Consider the following 26051-nt stretch of genomic DNA (forward strand, 5'->3'; position numbering starts at 1 on the left):
GGGCGGCCAGGAAGGGGACTGGGAGCCGCGTGCCTCAGGAGGCTAGAACAGGGGACGGTGCTTGCCTGACCTCACGTGCTCTCTCATTTTTAGCTCTTAAGAGCACTTGCCCTCCAGTGATATTACTTGATCTTCCCAGCAGCCCAGTAGAAGGGAGAACAGAGCTCATCAGGATTCTGTAACTGTTTAATTTCTGGGTGAAACCCTACATGTTGTTAATGTACTTTAAAGCATCAGAGTTGTATGCTTGAACATGGTAACTTCACTGAGTGATTATCATAATTCTAATTGAACCACAGAATTTCAGTGGTTTCCTTTTTCTATTCTATAATCTTCTTTATTAATGGTAACAGGTTTAAAAAAAAAAAGGCATACTATTGCCACCTCTTAAATAAATGTCTCCTCATCCTTGTTGTGTTTCAAACACAGGCCTAAGGAAATTAGAGCTACTTTTTCCCTCCTTTTTATTTTTTATTTTTTCCTACTCAGATCTTTAAAACCAGTAACTACATGAGGGAGAAAGTCAGAGACTTTGGAATATGGCTGTCTGAGGTTGGAGGAAGCGTTGCTACTATTTCTGGAAATTTTTTTCTGTCTTTTTTTGGTCCTGTACCTGTACTTTGCTAAGAAGTTACTTAATGGACTAACTGGGAGAATCTGTAGAGAGATGGAAATAAAAACAATGAACTTGAAACTTTTCTTTCTTTTTTTTTTTTTAATTTTTTTATTAGTTGGAGGCTAATTACTTCACAGAAACTTTTCTATTAAAGATTCTCATTACAGTGAATTCTAAGGAACAATCTAAAGGCATACTTCATTGGAAATTTGTATGGAATAGTGTTTAAAAATTTGAGCCCTCACCAGAAATTTGGAGATCTTTCAAATACACAAAGACCTTAATGCACTTTGGTCATTGTGGTAGTAAGATCCATCTGTCTTTACACTTTGGGTTGTCTGCATTTTTCACACAGAGTGTATGTGTATCTGATGTACAAGTTAGGTGCCATTGTATTTCAGAATGGTGCAGTGTATAGAGGATTTTGAAAAGATCATGTCAATCCCCTTTGGTAGAAGGAATCCGACATCATCTCTGCATTTGTGAAATAAGCAAGCACATTTATGTCTGTTATATTAATAAATACTGAGTCCACTAGTTGTCTACCATTTGCTCTTTTAGTTTTTTATGCTTAGGACTATATAAAGCCAAAACACAGAATTAAACAATGGACTACCAAATAGGCATTTAGGAATGGACTACTTCTTCTAGTGATACAGCAGTTGGAAAAGTACTTCTTTTGTCAGGTGTCTTCTTTCCAGTGTTTTAGCGACCTCCCTATACTTATTTGGGCTTGAGGGCTGAGGCAGATCACTTAACATTTCTCAGTAGTCTCTACTCTGAGGTCCTTTGCATTCAAGATGTCATGCAACTCATCTGGTCTCCTTGGGATGCTCATAGATTGAGGCTGAGCTGGTTTACAGTTTATTCCAGCATAAAGGTGTATCCTCTTAATTTATTTCTTTGGCCATAGTGGCATGGAAGAACGTGGCTCTAATGACATGGGTTTTTTACGTAACAAAGGGGGTTTTCTCTGTCTCCTGTAGCGAACTTTAGATGTCTCCCTCAGGAATAGGTTTTAACCATCAGTGAAATGGTTTGACTGTAACCACACTGGGGTCTCAGTTCTTTTTTTCTCTTGCCCCTTCCATCCCCAGGCAGAGACTCCTCTTGCTGCATATCCACTATGCTCCAATGCTGTATTTATTTGATCAGAAACAAAAGAGTTTGCTTCTTGCACTGGTTCAGAGAGAGGTCCCCCAGGATCGTCTTTTGTTCAGTAATTGGAGCATAAGCTGAGCCTGGTTAATTTCAAAGCTGCCCCCAACACACATTCCCTCTCTTCCTCCCTCCTTGCTTGTGCGGTTTCTGAGCCGCTAGTGATACCTTGTATTGGGTCTGAAACAAGCTTGAATTGTTGAATGTTAACTACAACTACTGTGACATCTGCTATGGCACCAAATAGCACTGTTGGTACAGTTAATTTTAAGTTAGGAGAAGAAACAAAACTAGAAAGCTCTTCAGCTTTATAGCTCTTGTTAACACATGCACCTCCAAATTATGCATTTGGTGCTATCACAATGAATAAAACAAAGGAAATCATGGGTTGATTTTTATGTTAGTAACATAAGTTCTTTCATTGTTATTCACTGTGCAGACACCAGTGTGTTCTTATGTTCATTCTTTTTCCATTTAGTTTTCTTTTTTTTTCAAGGCAGAAATGTCTGAAACATCTTAACTCTGAGCATTTAATTGGCAAAAGTTCTGATGTAAGAAATATGAGTTGATTATATTAGTTGTTTTTCTTTTAAAGCAGCAAAGTCTGTAACTTGGTTCTGCTTTTTTAAAATACCGAAATGATTGTTGCAGATGAGTAACAACCTTAAGTAGCCAAATTCTAGATACTAAGTAGCCAAGTTAGTATTTGTATAAAAATGTTGTAAAATTGGCAAATCATGTGCCCTTCAGGTTCTGCAGTATAGGTATTAGTTTTGCAGCCAACACAGTTGCAGTTACAGGGTTTGTGGTTTTTGTTTTTGAAGGTGGAAGGATCTTTCTCTTTTGCAGAAAAGAAGAATTTTTCTCTTCCAGTCTGCACTGTAATGACGGCCCGCTGCCTTACTGGCCTGACTTTAATCATCTCCTGCCTGGTTCTCAGTGCAGTTTCATCTCTGCTTTTGCACAAGCTTTCCTGTGATTGCACAGTTGTTTGCTGCATTAAATTTCTTTTAGTGACAGTAAAAAACACATGTTAGTATTTTGAGGCAGTCTTTAATTCTCAGGTAATACATTAAAACCTAAAGAGGAAAAAATCCCTTTCTGAGAAACATTTTTAAAAAACCATTATGGTAGTATGGAAATATTCATTATTTACACATCATATGTTTTCCCCTAAATGTTGTACAGAGAAGTGACAGTTGAGCTGAGCATATGTTAATAAAAGGTCTGCATTTTCCTGTGTCACTGACAGTTTCTTTGGCTGTATATTCCTGAAATGCAAATAACCTCGGTTCTGTTCAAAGCTATAATTAATCTGAATAGTTATTTAAACAGTATTGAAATCTTTTAACTACTGAGAGGCCAAACATATAAGATGGTGAATTTACCGTTCTGTTTGAAGGACAGTGCAATTGATGAGGGCACAGTGAGCTGAGATGCTTGTGGAGGTTGAATCTACACATTCTGTAGGCTAAAATGGCAGAATCTGCCTGCTGCTGTATAAAATCTTTTAACTACCATTTATTTTAGCATCATGGCATGTGCAAATTCCTGCTGCTCAGTTAAGGGACCAGCTTCACAACTGGTGTTACAATCTGTGGCCACAGCACTGCATCACAATGCAGCAAATGCATTTTCCACATTAACCAAACATGACAGCTGAAGCGAGTATTAACCATGCAAGATGTCGGAAGTCATCAAAAATTCACATCAGAGTAATTGCAGTGGCTTGGGTCAAAAAAAAAAAAAAAGTATCATAGCATTCCTTGCCTACATGTTGTCTCTCCCCCTCTTAAATCTTAACTTGGTACAGTCCGTTAACAATAAAATACCCTTCTGTAACCTATAAACTGTTACTCCCATCAGTTTGTGCTTTCAAACTGATGGCTGACTTCTCTGAATTTGTGTGGGGCAACACGGGTGATGATGCTCTGCCCTGGGGGCTGCGAGCACCCTTTTTAAGGGGACCCTGCAATCTCATTGTCTAATTAGACTCTAGTGCTTCAGTCGTATCAGCATTTGCAGGGTGCTATCGTTTCCTTTTTCTTCGTACTCTCTCTTCTTTCTCTCTTCCCTGTCTCTCGCTCTCCTCTCCTCCCCCCTCTCATTTCTGGCTGTTCGGAGTGGGGAAAACTTGAGCACTGGTTCCAACAGAGCTCATCCCACATAGAAGGTATGGAAGAGCTGCAGTGACCAACGACGTCGGCCGGTCTCCTTAAATTGGAGAAACTCCTCAAATTGGAGAGCTGCAGGTAGGATTGCCTGTGTTTCATAGAGAAATTAAGATGAGTGCACCTTAAAAAGAGATTAGTGTACTCTAGTAAATACATTCATGGCATGTTGTTGCAATACCTCTGAAAGATAAGATCTCGGTTTGTTTAAAATTTTGAGATGAATTCAGAAGCATTTAACTCATTTGATAGAAAAAGTACTTGATTCTCCTGAGGATTATTCAGATTTGTGCCTTGTCATTCTAACATTTTTCTTTAAAAAAAAAAAAAAAATCTGTTGGGTGGGGCAGATAAGCATTCACTTAAAGATTTAAATAGTCGATTATTTAGGCTTTTTGCAGACTTCATCTTTAAGTAGTAAGTAGTGTGGACTTTCTTTAGGATTTTTTTTGAAAAGATACATGTGAAGTGTAGAATTCTTACATGAGGTAAAATATTAAAATAGAATTTTTCTATGCTAAAATCAGATCCTTTGGGATTGTAGATGAGAGAGAGAGAGAGAGAGAGAGAGTGTGTGTGTGTGTGTGTGTGTGTGTGTGTGTGTGTGTAGTATGCTTTACCAAGTAATTCAGTCTTTTATATTTTGTTATGGGAAGAAGTACTATCCAAGGTATCTGGAATTATCTCACAAGTAGTGCTTTGGCATAAGACTTTAAATGAAAATTAAATACAGCATCAAAGATGTGGATTCTCAAGTGTTATCAAATGTAGGTGATTTGAATTGAGATAGTGACTTTTCCTATCCCAAATTTGTCCTCAGAAGAGTGTGATATGAACACTTTAAGTATATTTCCAATTTTTGGTGCAGAGATCATAATTTGTATAAGTGAAATGAAATACTTTCCGAGTCCTCTAAGCCTTATCTGGAGGGTGGTAAAATGATAAATGTTTGTTGCCTGTACCACTGTTAATACCTTGACTAATATCAGAGATAAAATGCTTTTGATTCATCATTAAAAAGCAGCTTGATTGTCTTGTCTTCCCTTAAAAACAACCCTCCCCCCAAAAACAAGCCAATGATACATAGCTTTTTATCCCAAGGATTGTATTTGTATCATGGGACCCGTAGGGTCTAGACTTCTTTCTGAAGCTTGGACTTGGAAATTTCTCACCTAGTTAAGAGATTTAGCTCCCTTCAGAGGTGTGGGACTTTCTGTACTCTTAACAATAGGAAGACTTGAGGCGCTGTCAAGTGAGGAATAGAAGAGAACAGCTCAGGGAAGACAGGAACTGTGAGAATTTCACTTGTCTCAGTATTGGAGGTCTAGATTTACCCAGGACTAAGATTGCTTTAAAACTCTGACCCAGTGCAGCATTGCAATGAATTGATTTCTGGGATGAGACAATGAGCTGTGGTTTGCATTTTGTAAAGATGGAGGAAACCTCTAACACTGACCCAGTATAGGAGATGACTCAATTATCCGTGCCTTGGTACAGTTGCAAATTATTTTCCTTTGTCTGAAGTGGGAGGATGCCAGTGCCTTCATCAGAGCTCCTTAATTTAATGTATGGAAAATGTCTCAGCCACCATTTTTAACAATTAGCTGTATCATGGTTGAGGTGAGCTGGGTTCTGAAGGCAGCTGCAGGGCCATTTCATTTACATGAGGTTCTGTGGCACGAGAGCTTTGTTACTGTAAAAGTCAGAAAATGAAATTGCACGCTACATAGAAGAGTTCTGTAGGAGGGTGGAGAGCATTCCCAGAAAGAAAATGGAATCCTTTTGTCTACAGTAAGTATTTCTTATACTCATATAGCGGTGAGAAGTTGAAAATTTGTCTTTGGTTGAATGGACAAAATAGACTTTAGAATGAACACTGAAAATATTAAAGGTATAAAACAGAGATTGTGAGATACATTTTTTATGTATGTGTTAGAAAGCAAGTGTGATATATATTGATATATATGTGTACTTGAAATATGGGTTTTGTGAATGGTTTTAATACATACTTTTAATTAAGTATTCATTGGTAATTTAAGTTAATGAGAGAGAGGTATGAATTTATCAGTCGTCAAAGATGAAAGTGATACTTGAGAGAGAAAAGAAATCTAAATATGGTATATTTAAGAGAGTTCCAGCTTCTTTTCACTGTCTTTTACAATTTGTTTTCCATTTATGAAGAAATTGCTGGATTTTAGGGGTTTTATTGTTTTGTTTTGTTTTTTTAAGAAAACGCTTCCAATGTTAATGATCTATAATGGCTGATTAAAGTATATAGGGAAAATGTTTTAACAAAAGAAGATTTTGTCCTTAAGAGATCAGTAGATGGAGGGCTTTCACTCTCATTAATGGGGATAATTTCCAGTGCCTTCTGCTTAATTGATAGTTGACTTCAAAGCTACTTGTAGAAAACTCTTGTTTGTGATTGTCAGCTTAGAAATCTTGATTCTTAAAATTAATTGGATTTGACTCGGCTTATTCCTTTGTTCCTTTATGGTGTCACTAAGAGGAAACAAGTGGATTTTAACTTTGATTTGTGTGTTTATGTTTTCAAAGCACTTAACCCTGAACAATTTATAGTAAGTGTGTTTTACAGTAAACTGTACCATGAAGAATTTGCTCAGAATACTTTAGTAGCTGTTTCAGGAGTTGAATCTTCACAGAACTAGGTATCTTTTAACTTGATACCAAATTTATAAAGCCAGCTGTTCTTCCAAGTCTTGTGGCAGTAGCTGTTGTTCATCTTCTTCACTGAATGCTGTTTTCTCTAATTAGGAGATATTTTTGAAACTAGGAGAGAGGAGGATTTTCACATCAGTCTTTTCATTGAAATTGGAAGCTCAGTTTTCCTAAGCGCTCTTTAGAATCCCACAAAGATTCCGTAAATCTTGCATTAATCTTATGCTTGTCGCGTAAGAGCCTAGATCTCAATATAATTTTACTAATCCTGAAAGAGACATTTAATATATTAATTGTTTACTGTATATAGTAGAATGCAAAGGGGTTCTTTTCCTTTGGTTTTTACAAGGCTTGCACTTTGAAATAAAAGACTTGGAGGACAGCAAATTAGAACTCCTCTTAACTGCATCTTTGCCTGCATAAATGTTTGGTTGGATGACATAAAGGGTTATCACAAAGCCTTTCCTTGACATTTTTAAAGTAAAACTTGGTTGAAGATGCTGGTCTTATTTTCTTTCTCTGGCTTTATGTAAGCTGTGTACCAGGTACTCTGAGGACATAGCAGAGACCCAGCTGCTTTCCATTTTTTTTACCTTCACCATGGTCTACTCTATGGTCTACTCAAGAGTGGCTACTGGGCAGAGGCTCGCATTTCTGGTACTTGCAGGGGATTCCTAAACCTTTAATGTGGAAATTTTAGCCTGGCTGGTAGTAGAGAGTCAGAGGCTGGGTCTTTCTGCTGCAAAAAATATGTTCCTATCAAACCTTTGAATGCTCTGGCAGTGCCATAATGTAGATAAGCTAACTTGTCGGCCAGCCTGCTAAGAGACGTTCGTGGCACTAAGATGGCAGTGAGGAAGGAGGAAAATGGCGTCCCCAGGAGCCCTGTGAGAAGAGGTGGGCCGCACGGGTCATCTTGCTTCAGTCAAGTCTGAAGATACCTCTAGCAGCACTACCTTGCCAGTTTACAGTTACTTTTTATTCTGTTAAACGGTAGAGATTTGAGATTTTCCTGAAGTAAAGACTGAATTAGCACTTGTATCTAGATAGCTTCCGATTGCTGCTTTTAAGAAATTGGTAGCAAATATGGATAAAACAAAAATTTAAATAAGTATTTTGTTAAGACTTCTGAATTTCCTTGCTTTGTGTTTTCTTCTTTTTTTAATTGCGAAAACGTACTCCTTTCAATATATGATGGTTTTTCAGAAAACAAGACAGTATGCTTCTCCTTTATGGCAAGATGAAACTGGCATTCCTATGGGGGAAAAAAAACGTTATTTGTCTTTGATTCTGATTTTCTTTCTAGCTCTCTGTGGGCTTTGATTAGTTTAAGTATGAAATATATGTCAACTGCCTTCAAAAATGAAGTTTGCTGTATTTCTTTTGTGGTTTAAGGTATGGATTATTTTGGAAGTGAGCTATAGTCATGACGATGCTAATTTCTTACCTGTTCCCACCTTTCACAGAGTTAGAATTTCTGGAACTGGCTTTAGAGTTTATGTACTGTAATCAGCTCATCTTACAGTTTAGTAAAGCAAGGTTGACTGCCATTAAACAACTTTCTCAAGGTCATGCGTCTGGAAAGCAGTCAATTTTGCCTGAATTCAGGCCATCAGACTCATAATCTATGCTATGCATCTGCCTGCATTTGACTGTTTCTCTTGTGGGCTTACTGATTGGTGATGGATCTAATGGATTGAGCTTGCAACAAAGTCTGTCTGTGCTTTAGCAACCTTCTCCCAGAGATGTTCCTTCTCAGTCTCGTCAGAAATAGCTTTAAGGAGTCTGCTTGAAGTCCTCCTGATCCTTTGATGTAGAGGATACGCATTTATAAACAAACAATTAAAACAAGGTAAATCCTACAAGTTGAGCTTTTAGGTCCACTCTGTTGATTTGGCATGCAGGGTGAAGTACTTGTCTCCTGGCATGGACATGGGCATTCTGATGCATCCTCCCAGCAGATCACTCCTTCTTCTCCAGGTGTGAGGGGTCCCACGGGGCAGGGTTGCCCCTCTCCTCCTAGTATGCATAGGCTAGGTGAAAAGTTTTACCTCCCTGTTTGTTTCAGGCAATTTGTGTTTAAAGAATGGTCTTGCCCTCTCCCCTCCTGTTGCTCGCATTTGCCGTTTTAGCGAAGCAGTCGTTGGTGTTTTCTGTACCCGCAGTGACAGTGGTGAGTGCATCCTGCAGTATCCCCTCAGCTCTGACAGGGTAAAGGCAAAACGCCTCCGAACAAGGTTTTAGAGAGACTGTGAAACCCCAAGTACTGATAGCAAAGGGGGTACCATGACAGATTCCGTCTAAGACAATGGGAAGTTATAAAAGAGAGAGTCTATTAGTGGTCTCCCAACAAATACATTTTTGTAAAAGAATTTCTGAATGAGAAGAAACTGCAGCAGAACCAAACCTCCCTTTTCCATGACAGCCATGATGATCAGTGCTCCAATCCCACCAGCATAAGCAAGTGCTGCATAGCAGGAGGAGCTGGGATTTTCGACTGCAGTGTGAATGACTGACACCGTGTACCAGCAGGGAATTAATATGACACGTGGTTCCCAAACACTGTCTTGGCTAAGGGTGCTCCTTGGCGCTTGCTAAGTAGAACTCAGCAACTTAATCCTGAGTGCAGTGGAAACCAATCTGGCAAAAACTACTCAGCTCTCACCTGACTGCCTCAGAGACACACCCTCTGCTATCTGTCCTCCTCATAGCCCCCGAGTCTTGGTTTTGTCTGTTGCCAAGGGCAAAGGACACTAGATCTGACAAAGCAGGCAACCTGTATTTTTTTATATATATAATACAGGGTTCTTTTAATAAGTTCTTTTAAGTTTGGGTTGGGGGGGGGACAGTGGGAGGGGACTTTGGCCGTGATAAAGGCCATGATTGATACGTTCCCATTTCATACTGCAGTGCGGTTTTAGTACCCAAAGTTCTTTGAACGTGGACTAATCCATCTCCAAGATGGAAATCCGTTCCCCAAAGACACATTAAAACATTTTTATCACCCTTTAATGTATCCTCCTTATCTTTTCATCACCTAAGAGTGGCTATGGGATTAATATTTTTTAGATCTAGTCTTACCTTTAGGTGAGGAGAGGGTTCTTCAGCTGATTTTTGAAGCCGGGCATACTTTGGCACACAGTTTATTCCACTCACAAAGCTAGATTGAAAAGTTTTCTCTTTAGAATCCTCCCTGTTTTTGTGACTTCAAAGGGTAGCTCTAACGGGTATGCTGGTTTGGGGCCAGGGTCCGGGTTTGATGGGCAGGCGGAAGGCAGTACCTGCTCAGAGCTACTGTCCTTACTCTCTCCCATGGGGCCACCTCCAAGGCTGAGAGCACTTGGCAGGCTGGCCTCCTCGCTCCCTCCCTCCCTCGGTTTTCAGTGTTCTTACTTTTCGGCCCCCCCTTCCCAGGAGTGGAGAGAGAGAGGGCGGCCAGCGGAGGCCGGTGACGGCCGCAGGGCGCATCCTGCGGCATCGCTGAGGTGCAGGCTCCGGCTTGTTTTCTGGAAGCGGTGAGGTGTGGGTATCCGTGCCAGGCAAGTCACGTCCTCTCTCCAGGCCTCCTGTGACCAGCAGGGGAGAGCTGCTTACACAACCCTGAAAGGTTATTGCAGGGCTCTGCTGCATTTGGGAGGAGGGGGGATTTCTGCTGAGAAGCGTTTCCCCCTAGCTGACTAAATAGCCATCGTGTTTTATTTTACTCATTCATATTATGCCCTCACTGCTCGCCCCCACCCCATAGAGTCTCTCAGTACCTGACCTGGACACTTCCCTTTCCTGGATGACCAGAGGTAGATAACGGGGATGGCTGGGCCCCCTGAAAGGGACAGAACTGGTTTTGAAGCAGGAGCGCAAGAGACTTAAATGGCCCTCACTGGAATGCAGACCTTAACCTTGGCCTTATCCTCCAAGTGCAGCAACCAGATGTGCTAATAAGCAGCCCCAGCTTGAAGCCTTGATGTAGAACCAGAAGAGACGTCTGTAGTCGTTAACCTGCCTACACTGTGTTGCCACGGGAAGTGTGCGGTGCATCCTTGCTCCCCTCACCAGTGCCCCGCAGGAGTGACGTGTCCCCTTCTCAGAGGTGACTTCCCTTCTGGATCAGAGTGAGTCCTGCCTCTCACATGCTTTCTTCACCCAGTGCTGAGACTCTCGGAAGTTGGGTGTTTGTTTTATGATAGTTTTTTCCTCCTCCTCCTCTGCCCTTCCCTACTCCCCCTTCCTCCCCCTCCTCCCCTTTCCCTTCTGTTTTCCTTCCGCCCCCACCTCTCCTTCCTCCCCTTCCTCCTCCATTTTCCCCCTTGCCCATCTTCCCTCCTCCCTCTCCTGAGACAGGAAGGCTAATTCTTGAAGCGGTAGGCCTGAGGTCCTCATTCCTTTTCCTCCCTCAACTCCCTTCCTGTTCCCTCTCTCTCTCTCCTTTTCCGCCTCCTCCCTCTTCTTTCTGTTCTCTTGTGGGGTGGAGAGGGTCATAGGGAAGGAGCCACAAAAGGCTATTAGACAGACTTATATGAGTGGTTCTCTCAGAGGCCTGTGACTCTTCAGAGGCCTGGAAGAGGCGTTGTGTCACGGCGATACTGACATGCCTGAAAGAGACCAGGCCAGCCAGTACACTTGGGTCAGAGTGCTGCCATAAGGCCCTAGGTGGGCCCGGGAGGAAGCATGCTCAGAGCTTTGTTTATACAGCTTGGGTTTACAGTCTCTTTGCACATGTTGAGTTCTCTTCAACCTGTGAGAACTTGTAGACCATCTTGTAAACCAATTTGAATTATATGGGAGCAAGTGATTTGCTTCGCCTTCTTGGACCCAAGTCCATCACATAGTTGTGTGACCCTTTGTTTAGCCCAGCAGCGGAAACCGTGTACGAAGTGGGACCCTGCAGCCTAAAGAGTGACAGATGGCCTGGTGCTCACACAGCACCGAGGTCTGCCACCTGTGGCTGCAGAGCTGCCTGTGGGCCAGTGGGTCTGCTGATGTGGCAAATGGGGGGACAAACACCGGAGCCACTTGCAGCATCTGCTGCCACCTGCTGAATGAGGGTGGCTAGGCTTTTGCATAAATGCACAGGGAGGAATCATAACAGCAGCATTAAAAATGTATTACAGTTGACAGTGTCAGATCTTAGCCCTGCTTTCTGCAGGGGTATTTCTTGGAAAAACAAATATAATTACATATATATATATATATATTTCTTTTAAATTTAATGCGATCTGAAAAATATATATTTAATACAATCTGAACAATTTAAAATATTAAATTTTTTGTAGAAAACAGTGAAAGCACTGAAACCTACTGTAAATATCTGAGTTGGTGAATAAAGCTTGGATTTGCTGTTTAGTCTGTATTTCTCACAAAAGGAATTTGGTCTCTCATAGGCTTTTATATCTTCTTGTTTTAATGCATTAAATATTGATCTACTAAAATAACCAACCATGCTATAAAACCAAATGAAAGTTCCCCAAATTTTGGAAAATGCCCCCCATTTCAAATTTCTCTGTTCGTCCTTTGGACTTTATCAGTAGTAAATATCTCTTTGCACCTGAAAAATTCCTTCAGGCGATCTCTGTAGGCACCACAAAGGGAGCTAATGAAAAGCGTGTCCACACCATCTGATAAGCCCAGCGGCAGAGTGCTGGCAGGATTTCTGCTGCTTGTCTGAAAACCGTTACTTGCTTTGTCCTTCCTCACTTTCTCCTTAAGTAGCAGTTTTGCCTTTGTAAAAATTTTACCCAAGAGAAAACTTCAGAAGAGGTCATTCATTCAGAAATTGGCAAGAAGGTTTGGGAGAGGTTAAGGGAGTGACATTTTATTCAGAATGAGCTGAACCAAATAATGGGTGCAGCTCGTATTCCTGTCTTGACAGAAAGTGGACACATTTCTGTTTTCACTATCCAAAGTTCTAAGGAATACTTATAGTGCTTATTGAAATCCTTGTTTCATCTTGGAATAGACCCTCTTGATTATTCTGTTTCTTAAGTTTATTTTTTGCCCTGCTTATTTTTCTTTCTTTCTTTGCCTTCCTAGCTCTTGCTTGTATCTTGGCAATGTTTTTTTTCAAACCACAGTGACCATTAAGTATGGTCACTGCTTAATTGTGTTAATATCGTTTTGGATTTGGAATGTTGGTTATTGACTTCCTTTAAATTTGTATGTTTTCCATGAGAGAAGAGAGATTTTTTTATAGCACTCACCATGTGTTTTTGTCTCGTGTCAGATACCTTCTGATAGAAAGTCAGGCCTGCTGTGGCTGCCTCACTTTGAATTTTGACAGGGTAGATTGCCAGTTGGTCTGTTGAAGGGAAAGAGACTTAGAGTGGTCTTTCGTGTTTTGAGCTCCATGTAAACTTTTGGCTTTTGTTTTATGGGGCCAACTTAGACTAATTATTTTGTTTTTTGTTTTATTTTTTAATGATCAGGAAATCTATGTGTTCTTTACTTCAAACCATTTACATAACTCTTCGACAAACCACTTACTTGTTGGTGGGAAGCAAAGGACTGTGGAAGAATCAATGCAAGCTCTTTTTTGCCGTCACACTTCGCCAGCTAAAGGGGATACTAAAATTTTTCTCACAGAGACCCTTATTTCTTACACTTTTACTATTGGAAAGCAAATAAATGAAGAGAATTTGGCCATTTGACAAAAACAAACATCCTTGCCCACTCGCTTTTTCTGCAGTCATTTATAGTCTGAAACCCAGAGTGTGCGTGGTGATTAAGACAGTTTTTCATGCTTGTCTTTTTCAACCTAAGCCATTTAAAAGCCAGTTTGGCCTACCGGGTCCCTACACTTTTGATAGGAGACGTGGCTTACCTTGCGGCTGCATTCTAGATTGTTCTCAGCCAGTATATGTTGCAGGGCAGCCCACTTCTAAAGATGGAACACGTGGCTGGAGATATTACTTGTGCATACGTACAGTGTTTATTGTTCCACAGCAATAAATAATGGTGATATTTTGGGACAGTATACAGTGGACAGTCTAGAACAGTGATTTCTCCATCTTTTATTTGTCTGTGATCCATAGTAAGAAATACGTATAACACCATGACCCACTTCTACATACAAATATGTGTATATAATTGAAAGTTTCGCAATACAGTATCTCTCCATACCGTATATCTCTGTTACATTGTACTTCATTTTAAAAATGCTAATTTCATGACGCAATTATGAGTTTTGATGCACATTTTGAAAAACACTATTCTAAATAAATGCCCCAAACTTGACATTTATTGTTTCATTCCTCACCTGTGTGAGGTAGGGGAGGGGGGTGGGTAAATATGCAAGCATAAAACAGCTGTTTGTCTCATCCTGACTTGGATGGTAGAGTGGAAAAAGGTAGAAAAGGGGTCAGAAAATTTGGATTCCAAGTCTGAACTTGACTCCTTATGAACCAGGTCATCTTAATAAGGAACTGTAATGTTTTAGAGTTGATGGAAGCTCTGAAAACCATCTCGAAAGCCCTTTCAACTTTTAAACCTATATTAAGAACATATTGATACTTTATAGGATTATCCAGTTAAGTACTATTGAGAGTCAGTTGAGCACTGGGTTAAAAGTAAAGACTAGAACCAAATATGTGCAACACACACTTAGGACAAAGTAATAACCATATCCATGTAAGTGTTCACTCTTACTAGTACTGGTATAAGAATTGGTATTCTTTGAGCCTTTAACTTCTTCATCTATGAAGGGGAGTTGATAATTGATGAAGGAAACAAATCTAAGGATATTTTGCTCCCCTCCTGGACTCCATCCTTTTAGAGATAAAAGGAAATTTTATTTTTATTTTCCGAATATTGCTAAGTTTACTATTCCCTCAGTATTTCAGAAGCAGTTGGTCTTTTGAGAGTTTGAGCTGTGCTTGAATTCTTCCCCTGCCTCTTCTTGGTTGGGAACCCTTGTCAGTGTTAGTTGAATGCTGAAATCTGTTACCTGTAAAATGTGATTGGGAGGGGAGGGAGGAGAATGGATGTCTATTCTTTCATATTGTTAAAAGATTAGCAATAATGTCTTTGAATTGCTTGGAGCAGTGTCTGGCCCTTAATTGCTTCCTGAATAGAAGCTATTATATGTTACAGAAAGCTTGAAACCAAAACCCATTCAAGGAGCCAGTTAGAAAAGGGTCTGTTTCCAGGACTCTGGCAGAGAGGAGCATATACAGATGGGAAGTCAGGAGTAGTTATCTTACTTTGAAGGCCTGCAGATGTTTATGGAATGTTCTTTATTGAGGGGGCCAGCAGTAGAAGGGTTGGGGACTATGAGCAATTAAAAAAGCGCTTGTTGACAAAGAGGGGAAATTAATGATGAGGGTATCTGAGGGCCCCAGGTACACAGCTGGCATCTTCAGGTAGGAGGTGAGCTGTTGGGCCTTCTCTTTGACCAGGAATCTCCAGTGGGGCAGGGAGCCCCACCCATGGAGAGAAGGCATCTCCTAGTACACTGTTCACGCCCCAGCTCACCTCTGTAGAAAAGCCATTTTCTGATAAGCTTTAAAAATATGTCTCTGAGGTGAAGGGCCTGAAAGGTGCCTCACAGGAGAAGAAAACACGCACATGGAAAAGGGAGGTGGAAGGAGAGACCCATGGGAACCTTGGACCGAGGCAGGTGTTTTCTTGCCCAACTTGTTAGTTCTTTGATTTGTTATTTTTCCTTAAGACATATGTTCTTTACAAGAATCTAACTGCCACTAGATGGCACACAGATCCCAGCACTATTCTGACTGGGTAATATGTTTAAGATTCTTTTCAAAAGATAGGTCACTGATACGTTTTTTTAAAAATAAAATATATTAAAATATTTTAACATTTCATTTTAGGAGTGAATAAAGGATGAAAAATTAAAATTCAAAATCCATGTATTTTGTAGACTTGGCTTGTGCTGTAGAGAAAGCCCTGTTGTTGAGGTTCATCATGGCTCATGGTCTTTGTTCATATGTAGGTGATATCTGTAATTTGATTCTCATGCACAAATGCTTCATTTAATTTATTTAGTGAGATTTTGGGAAGGTGGGGTTATAAGAAGAGAGTAAGCTATACCCCCTCCAACAATGCCTTTTTTTCCTTCATTTTTGTTTCTTAACCACTACTTGAAATTTCATTTCTTAGAAATTTTGAAACTGTGTTTCTTACAGAATATTATGTTGCTTTTAAACAAATGTCTGTTGCTTTGCATTTGTGTTTGAATGTGTGTATGTGGGTTATAAACAGACATGGGCGCAGCTGAAAGAATGAGTCGGCTGGTCACAGGGAAGAGCAGAGAAGCCCAGAGAGGAGGTGGGGCAGTTGGCACAGCCCCTCCCACCCCAACCAAAAAGAAAAAATTGAAACCAGGCCTGTCAGGCAGTGGTTATCACCACCACCCTGACCATCAACGGCATGAAACAGTGCAGCAAAGCACAGACTGTGCCTGCTCTTTTTGTTCAGGAGCAGCAGTGGCAGATAGTAGTTCTGTCTCTCTGTTTGTAAACTGTGACACTAAGGCCTTCGGCCCTAGCCGTTGAAGACCGGCTCAAGAAAAGGGAACCATAATAAAGGTTTGTTTATTTGATGTAATCATTCGCTGTGAAGGGTATGAACAAGGTCCATTAAAATCCTTCCCATCATTTCATGTCTGGCTCCCTTGCAATGATCAGAAACAGGCATGTGGTGACAAGCTGCCCTCTCCTGAATGGATTCCATGGGGTCTTAGGTTTACATACTCTGGTTTATTGAGGCTATTATATTAGTTGGCAAGTGGCCGATGCTTCCTTCTCTCCACCCCTCCACCTCCCCCACATGTCAGTGTAGGTGTTTGGAGCAGCCTGAGTGCTGCCTCTGGGCTGCCTGCTCTGGAAAAGCCGACAAGAGAACTGCTCCCAGAGCTACTGGCCATTGTCCATTCTGGTGCTCAGCCCAGGTTGGGGTGTGATGACAGATGTGGAGAATTGTGCAAGGATCAGTCATATTTTTTTAAAATATATGTCTCCAGTCTTATCTAGCCCCCTACCACTGTTTTGTTTTGTTTTGTCTTAAGAATCATAGCCTTATAACTGGGACTGTTTGAATAAAATATACTAAAACATTACAGTTGTTGAGATATAAATAAGTGATTGATATATCAATCATGACAGTAAGTTTTCAAGAAAACTGTCAGATAATGTTTTACAATTTAGCATGAAACTTTTAGCTTAATTCTACTTTGTGTTATAGTTCCCCAAAGAGTTCCTAAAACAAGAACAGTAAAAACATGATTCTGAAAAAAAAAGAAACATGATTTTGAACACATATAAATACACCCACAGTGTTCTTGATGCGCAAGTACCTTGAATTCCATAGTTCAGGTGGATCTAATGTATAGAATGATGCCAGTTCTTTCATTTACAACTAAGGCCTTGATCTCCAACTATTAGTTAATGGATTGTCTTCCTTGTTCCTACTTGGCCCCCACATCCTAGCTTCACTCCTCTGTGAAGGGCCAGGTACTAGCCTAGAGACAGGCATGGAAGCCCACTCTGTCTGCAGCTGTACCTTCTCCTCCTCCCCAGGATCTCAGGTTGAGCAATGAAGACAATAACAGCAAGGAAGTCACCCTGGGCATCTTGCTTTAATGTCACCAGCAGATCTAGATCTAATCAGTCCTAATGCTAGAACTACACGTATTGAGCCTTGGACCAAGCATTTGATTACATTATCTCCTTTAATTTTCATTTTACATCTGCGTAAACTAGAGAATCTGGGTGACTGGTCTAAAATCAAGTCACCCAAGCGAGCAGTAAATAGGGGGAGCACAGTGTAAAACTAGGTCTGTTGTGTTACCGTGAAGTTGTATTTTACACACATTTCACCCTGTGCATGTTAAACCAGCCTTGTGGGCTGGTTCCTCTTCCCCCACCTATATTAAATAGACAGTATATGTCATCTGGCCTGAAATAGGGGGCACATGTGGCATAACCCCAGAAGAAGTATGTAAATAAATGGTTTTGCAGGTATCCCAGCCATTGACAAACAAGTGAAAAACACCCAAACAGAAGGATGGCTGATGGCTTCCTCAATATTAGGAAGAAATTGTAGACCAGAACAATTACAGGTACTGTGACTGGCTGCATATCCAAAACTGTAGTATATAATATTTTCAAGTTGAGAGCATTTGTTGAGGGTGAAGGTAAGCAGGGTAACAGATGTCCTTATGGTTGTGTTTTTTTTTTTTCTTCTTCTTCTTCTTCTTCTTCCTACAGTGTGCTTTTGATTCTTTAAAGGTTAATTTTGTTAATTTTGACCTAAGTTTTATCATTTCTCTCCTTCCCAGGGCTTCCTAAAGAATGAAAAGGACAATGCCCTGCTGTCTGCCATCGAAGAGTCCCGGAAGAGGGTAAGAAAGGCATAGATGTATGCTGTTGTGAGGGCAGCATGGATGCTGGAGTGTACAGGTTCTAGAAGCTGGATTCTCTGTCCCAGGCCCAGCTCTTCTGGTAGTTCACCAGGGGGAGTTTTACAGTAACCATTTTTGAGGAAAATACCATGCTTGTAACTCTGTGTATATCCAGTGACTGCATCTGAACTACTGGGCTGGGCAGTTAACCATTAAGTTAATCTTGAAATGGGAGAGCAAGGCAATTCTTTGATTTCATTGTTATAGTATAAATGGCATTTTGGTTTCTACTGAACCAGCAATTCAGAAAAGCAGTTATGATCCTTGATAGTTTTCCCTAATTTATTTTCCTTTTGTCGTAAAATTTGACTTTCTATACCACCTTTTAAATTCACAATTTCTCCAAGCTCTTTCGAACAAACAAGAACATCTTGATGTTCAAGAGGATAGTACATAAGTCAGCCAGAACAGCCATGACATGGGCAGCAATGTTTTGCAGCAAGCATTCCCACAGGATACTCAAACATCATTGACTTTACTATCATGTGAGTTATCTTCAGTTGTTTGACAAGGATGAAAAGATCAAAACCTTTCCAAAACCTTCCATTATGGAGTAAGAGATTTTCAGGTCCCTGAGTCTTTTGGGAAAGGAGGAAGACACAGCTTAGTGATTATGTGGAGTTGGTTCTAAAGATGCAACTTTTCCCAAGAAGGAGGCTGGGGACTTCACATTAGTCTGAAAGCAGTCTCTGTGTCTGCAAGGATGAGTTGGGGTGAAGGGACCTCTGTTCTGCTGTTTACTTATGTAGCCCATAGATCATGTGAAATACACTTGTATATTATTTATATGGTTCAAAAAACAAGAGAGAAAAAAAAATTAACTGCTTTTTGGTGTGCTTTATTAAATACTCCATACAGGTGAAAGTGTCTCATTAGGGTTGATGTGAGTGAGACAGGGCAGCATGGGGGCTTTCCAGCTCTAATTGATAAGAATATGTTTCAGAGACATTATTTGAATGACTGGTATGTTTAATTATCAGAGTAAAATTCCCTAAAATTTAATTAATTATATTGTTGGCAATAGTACTTATTCCTAGAAATAGAGAAAGTCACTTGATCCAGAATTGAAAAAAAAAAATTTAAGGTTTTTTTTCCTTTTTGTTCACACTTGGAATGAGTTACTCACCAACATTGATTCTCCTGCTGTACGGGACCAATGAAATTAAATTAGGATTGTCGAATGCCACCGAGCCTTATTAATCCATTTACCCTGCGGAATGTGCTTCTGAAATTGGCAGTCTCTGAACGTTGTGCCATACTGAGACTAAATGTGCAGCCAGCCAAAACATTTAAGTGACATACCACAGTGCAAAATGTGTGCATATGTGTTTGTGAGGGAGGTGTTCCGGTGTTGGGAGCTGGCCCTGAGGGGGGACCTTTCACCTGTCTGGACACCAGGAGGCTGCCACTGAGCAAGAATCATTTTCAAACAAAAGGTGAGCAGCTTCCTGGCATTTTGGTGGTAATTTCACGTTTGAATAACTTGCCAATGTCCTGCTGAAATGCCAAGAAAACAAGCTACAAAACCACAAATGTGTCCTATCTTTTCCCATTTGGTGCATCCCAGCAAAAACAGAACAACATTATCAGAACATATGTAGAGTTTCTAAAAGCCAGCAACAGCTCAGTAATAAGCTGGTGTGAAGTCAAAGCATATTGCCCTCTTCCCTTTATGAAAATGGGGTTCGAGTGCTCCCCACCTGTTTTTAATTCAGTTGCCCAGTTCTTTCCCTGCCTGCCTTTCTTAATTGTCTTTAAGAGATCTATTTCCCCACATAACTTGGAAGATTCAGATATAGTTTATAACAGTTTCTCCCTGCTTTGTCATTTTTTGTGGTTTGTCTTTCCTTTTAATTTGTAGACCTCTGCATACCCTTCCAGGTTATCCCTCTTCTCTTCCCTTGGGTTTCTTTCCTTCTTTTCTCTCACCTCGCTTAAGACCCTCCCTGTCCTCCTCTCCTCTTGGTTCTTAGCTCTGTTGATTCTGATTAGCTCTTCTAGTTGACATTCTTCTTTGCACCTAATCCGGTGGTTCAGATGTGGGTCTAAAGGGAATAGGCTGGAAGAGGGCAGATGGGCGGCTGATCATCCCTGATTAGCCCACAAATTGGATGTTCCATTATCTCTAATGTAATTAAGATAAGCTAGGGGTGGCATGGTCAAGAGAAGAGAATTTTAATGTTAGGCCATTTATTTTTATTTGAAGCTCCTTATCACACTAATGATGAATGGAATGACAGTGCTGTTTGTTCAGGTTGTGGGGCTGTTTCTAAATGAGTAGCCTGGCGTACTTCTCAGATAGATTCTGAGGACTGGAGCCCAGAAAGCTGCCAATTTTCAGAGTACTTCCTGTGTTCCTGAAGCAGTTCTTGGCACACAGGTAGGCAGCTTGATTAACAGGGGATGGTTGATTCCCACTGTTGTGGCTCTGACCCTTACATGATGCTGGAAGTCTGCCCCTGCCATCCTCATCAACAGTGTCTCTGAGACAGATTGTGTTCTCTTCAGTTGCCTTTACTGCTTTGCCATTCAACAGCCGGAGGGCTTACCCTTAAAAAAACTCATGTGATGCCCTGTTGTCTTGGGTCAGTGCCACAGCTTAGTCACTGCTTCACTTGCTTCACTTCCTGTTGCAAGTTTGGAAAGCTGTATGGTATGCCAGCTCTCCACCTCTTTATTTCAGCCCACCCTGGTCCACCTGCCACATAGCTCTCTGTTTTCCCTTACTCAGACAGGTTCAAGGTTGAGGAGGTGGTTGACCACTAAACAGGAGGAGGTTTAGAAGAAATGTGGTTCAACACATGCAGCATTTCTGGGTAGCTTCTAGGTACCCTAGCCCCTTCCCCTCCCCTTTCCCCCATCTTTCTGTCCAACATTCTTCTCTCTGTTCAAGAAGCATAGCTTTCATGTTTAAGGTCCCTAATGTAGCAAGAAAAAATGATTTTTCTCTAGGTATTTTTTTTTCAATCCAGGATAACTGGAATGGTCTTTTCTGCCTGACTCTCAGAAGAGAACCAAGTGAAAGTCTATTTTTAAAGTTTTTGATTATCATTTCTTCTTCTGTCTTTAGAGTACACGTTAGGAATATACTGATGGATGGACCAAATCAAATTTGCAGGATGTGCCAACCCTCTTGCTAATCATTTTTGTGGCTATCTGTTTTCTTTTTCATATTTTAATAAATATTGGTCCATACGCAAACATCACATTTGTAAAAACAGTATACGATTTTTCTTAGAGTTTCCCAGAGCTCACATATATGGATATTATCAGTATATAAATTATCTTTGTTGCCAGAAATAAAGCAGGCATTACTAATACTCATTCCCTTAGTGCTGCCTAACTGGATGCCAGTCTGATTGTAAATGAAATGGCTTTTTGAAAAGTGGGCTCAAGCTTATGGGAAACTGGTTTGCCAATTAAAGAATCATAGGCTAAGAATGGTTATGATTCAGTATGTGTCTATAAGTTGCTTTAATCTCCCCCTCAGAGGGTTTTGTTTTAGTTTTGAAGGGGGTTTTTTGTCTTTTTTGGGGAGGGGGGGTTGTTGTTGCTGTTTCTTTTTCCCTTCCTTTCTCCCTCCCTTCTTTTCTGTTTCCCTTCTTTCTTTTTTTTTTTTTTCCTGAGTGCATTTGCTTTGGCAACCTGCAGTGTCACTAGCAAATAAGAGTGAGGTTTGTCAGAGATTTCAAGAGTGACTTTGAGTAGACTGAGATAGGAAACTTGTAGAAGGCTCTAGGTTTTTTTGTCTTTTTTTTTTTTAACTGATTTACTTCCCCCTATGAAAATAAAGAAAAGGCAGAGGAACCAGAGATCAAATTGCCAATATCCACTGGGTCATTGAAAAAGCAAGAGAGTTCAAGAAAAACATATATTTCTGCTTTATTGACTACGCCAAAGCCTTTGACTGTATGGATCACAATAAACTGTGGAAAATTCTGAAAGAGATGGGAATACCAGACCACCTGACCTGCCTCTTGAGAAACGTGTATGCAGGTCAGGAAGCAACAGTTAGAACTGGACATGGAACAACAGACTGGTTCCAAATAGGAAAAGGAGTACATCAAGGCTGTATATTGTCACCCTGATTATTTAATTCATATGCAGAGTACATCATGAGAAACGCTGGGCTGGAAGAAGCACAAGCTGGAATCAAGATTGCCGGGAGAAATATCAATAACCTCAGATATGCAGATGACACCACCCTTATGGCAGAGAGTGAAGAGGAACTAAAAAGCCTCTTGAGGAAAATGAAAGAGGAGAGTGAAAAAGTTGGCTTAAAGCTTAACATTCAGAAAACTAAGATCATGGCATCTGGTCCCATCACCTCATGGAAAATAGATGGGGAGACAGTGGAAACAGTGTCAGACTTTATTTTTTGGGGCTCCAAAATCACTGCAGATGGTGACTGCAGTCATGAAATTAAAAGACGCTTACTCCTTGGAAGGAAAGTTATGACCAAGCTAGATAGCATATAAAAGCAGAGATATTACTTTGCCAACAAAGGTCCGTCTGGTGAAGGCTATGGTTTTTCCAGTGGTCACGTATGGATGTGAAGAAAGCTGAGTGCTGAAAAATTGATGCTTTTGAACTGTGGTGTTGGAGAAGACTCTTGAGAGTCCCTTGGACTGCAAGGAGATCCAACCAGTCCATCCTGAAGGACATAAGTCCTGGGTGTTCATTGGAGGGACTGATGGTGAAGCTGAAACTCCAGTACTTTGGCCACCTCATGTGAAGAGTTGACTCATTGAAAAAGACCTTGATGCTGGGAGGGATTGAGGGCAGGAGGAGAAACGGACAACAGAGGGTGAGATGGCTGGATGGCATCACCGACTCGATGGGCATGAGTTTGAGTAAACTCCGGGAGTTGGTGATGGACAGGGAGGCCTGGTGTGCTGCAATTCATGGGGTCGCAAAGAGTCAGACACGACTGAGCGACTGAACTGAACTGAACTGATGAAAATATTACTGTTTCTTAAAAAAAGACACTGGGAAAATCTTTTGTTTCTGTCTCAGAGGCTCATTAAATCTTAAGATACCATTGACTTAAAATCCATCATTATTTTATGTACTGCACAGAAAAAGTACTTAAGAATAGTACTTCAATTTAAACTTTTGACATGCTATCAATCATAATATGTAGCCTCAGTTCAGAGGGTTACAGTTTTAAGAAGATATTTATCTTAATAAGCACATAAGAAAAAAATTCAGCATTACTACTCATTAGAGAAATGCATGTCAAAACCAGGAGTTATCACCTCACACCCATTAGCATGGCTAGAGTCAGAAAACCCAGAAAGTGATATTGGAGAGGATGTAGACAAATTGAAACTATTGTGCACTGTTGGTGGGAATGAAAAAGTGTAGCCTCATTGAAAACATTATGCAGTTGCTCAAAAAATTAAACATAGGATGACCGTGTGATCCAGCAATTTCATTTCTGGATATGTATCCCAAAGAATTGAAAGCAGAAACTTGAAGAGATATGTGTACACCCAGGTTCACAGAAACATGATTCATATTAACCAAAAGTTGGAAGCAACTCACGTGTCCATGGATAGAGGCATGGATAAACAAAATGTGGTGTATACGTATAGTGGAGTATTATTCAGCCTTAACACGGAAGGAGACTGCATATGCTACAACACAGATGAACCTGAGGACATTATGCTAAGTGAAATAAGCCAGACACAAAAAGACAAACACTGTATGATTGCACTTCTTTGAGGTACCTAGACATGTCAGAATCCTAGAGACAGAAGGAGAATGGTGGTTGCCTGTGTCTGGGGGATGGTGGGAATGGAGGTATTGTTTAATGGGTGCAGAGTTTCATTTTTGCACAATGAAGAGCATTCTGGAGATGCATGGTGGTGATGTTTGCACAGCCATATGAATGAACTTAATGCCATTGAACTGCACAGTTAAGTGGTTAAAATGGTAAGCTTTATGGTTAAGTACATTTTACCACAATTAAAAATCTGCTTTTCATGTGTTAGACTTGAAGAAATAGGGCATGTTTGCAAACAACTCTCACTAAGTTCTTTAAGGATAATTTGAAATAGCTTGCCTTTGCTCTGATAATGGAAAGATGGCAGATCAAGAGGGTTTTGAATTTCTATTGCACGTTAAGGGAAACCGTGTTCTTTGTTTTCTCACTCGGGTCCTGTCTCTCTTCTCCTCTCCTCTAGACCTTTGGCATGGCTGAGGAGTACCATCGAGAGTCAATGCTGGTCGAGTGGGAACAAGTGAAGCAGCGGATTCTCCACACCCTGCTGGCGTCAGGAGAAGATGCCCTTGACTTTACTCAAGAAAGCGAGGTGAGTTGAGTCCAGAAAATCAACCATTATTAAAAATGTCAGGTCAGAAAATACTTATCTGCTTGACTGCTGGCCGACCTGGCACAGCTGATCCCTGTCTTCCTCTCGAAGCCCTTTCTTCATTGCCTTCTAGATGCCCACATTTGCCTGGATTTCCTCCAGCATGGCTGGCTGCTTCTGCTCAACCTCTTGTGCTGAATTTTCCTCAAACTCCTGTCCCAGGGCTCCGTCCTTGACCTGTTCCTGATTCTTCATTAATCACTGCCCTGTTGATCTCTTCTGGGCTTATGGTATTAAATACCTTCTATGTACTTGAAGACTCAAATTCACATCACCATCCCAAATCTTCTCAGATTCACTTGTTCTAGTGGCCTTCTTGGCTACTCAGGTGTCTCAGAGCCATCAAGCTTAACATGTTTAGAATTGAGTCGTGGTAGCAACTGCTTCCAACTCCCTCCCAGCTTTTCTCACAGAGTTTATCATCTTCATAAAGGGCAGTTCCAGTTTTTCACTTGCTGAGATCCAACACCTCAGATTCATTTTTATCCTACCCTTCTCTTACCTAGACTCTCAAACATGCTGACAAATCCACTTAACCCTTCTCTCAGAATATACCCAGAGTCCAACCACTTTTTTTTTTTAATTTATTTATTTTAATTGGAGGCTAATTACTTTACAATGTTGTGGAGGTTTTTGCCATACATTAACATGAATCAGCCATGGGTATACATATGTGTCCGTCCCCCACCCCCCATCCTGAATCCCCCTCCCCAACCACTTCTTACCACCTGTACTGTTAGCCTTGGGGCCAAGTCACCCAGCATCTCTTGTTCAGATTATTGGACCGATCTCCTAACTGGTTTTTCCATTATCTGTTGCTATGTAATCAATCACTGCAAACCATAGTAGCTGAAAACAAGCGTTTAGCTTAGCTGAGTGTTTTTTGGTTTGGGACGTCCTGGCCCTGGTGGTCAGGATGTTGGCTGAGACTACACTCCTTGCAGAGCTCAACTCGAAGGGGATCTAGTCCCAGGCTCACTTATGTGCTTCCTGACAAGCCTCAGGTCCTCTCTGGCTCTTGGCTAGGGGTGTGAGTTCCTTGTTGTGTGGGTCTCTTTCGTACTGCTCACAGCATGGGTAGCGTGCCTCTCCTGGGGCAAGAGTGAAGGATCCAAGGAAGAATTCAAAGGCCCCTGAGACAGAAACTACAGTCTTTCCATGACTTAATCTTGAAAGTTATATTCTGTTGCCTCTCTGATCAAAGTAAATTACTAAATTCAGCCTATACTCAAGGAGAGAGGATTAAATGAGAGCTTGGATCTCAGGACGTGGGGATTATTGGGAGCCATCTTAGAGGTTGTCAACCACACTGGTCTACTGCTTCTGCCCTCGTACAGTCTTCTCAATAGCCAGAGTGATGCTGTTAAACACAGACTAGATCATGTCACACCTCTTCTCGGGATCCTCCAATGACACCCGTCTCGTTTGGAGGGAAAGCCAAAGTCTTTGCCCTGACTTCCCAATCTTTCTCTGGCCTGGTCTTGTTGCTTCTCCCAGCTCACATTATTCTGCTCTCCCCATTGCTCTTGTTGCTCCTGCCTTAGATCATCTGGGCTTCCTGTTGCTTGTGCCTAAAAGGCTCTTTCCCTAAATCACTGCATGCCTGTCCTCCTCACTTCCTTCAGGTATTACCCAGTGCC

General features: G+C 41.0%; 1 protein-coding gene across 2 annotated transcripts in view; it reads left to right on the top strand.

The window, feature by feature from the left end:
- Positions 1 to 26051, top strand: part of NUP93 (nucleoporin 93) — a 104800-nt gene that overhangs the window by 48595 nt on the left and 30154 nt on the right. Inside the window, exons 1-3 of one of the 2 annotated variants that reach the window (XM_061138553.1) lie at positions 10577 to 10733; positions 17912 to 17974; positions 24223 to 24351. In XM_061138553.1, the coding sequence (XP_060994536.1) occupies positions 24232 to 24351 (120 nt within the window). In that variant the 5' untranslated portion in view covers positions 10577 to 10733; positions 17912 to 17974; positions 24223 to 24231. Of the gene's footprint in view, positions 1 to 10576; positions 10734 to 17911; positions 17975 to 24222; positions 24352 to 26051 lie in introns of those variants that run through there. The other variant, XM_061138552.1, reaches the window with a different exon arrangement.

The sequence above is a fragment of the Dama dama genome, chromosome 4, assembly GCF_033118175.1.
Source record: "Dama dama isolate Ldn47 chromosome 4, ASM3311817v1, whole genome shotgun sequence".
NCBI classification, from domain to species: Eukaryota; Metazoa; Chordata; class Mammalia; order Artiodactyla; family Cervidae; genus Dama; species Dama dama.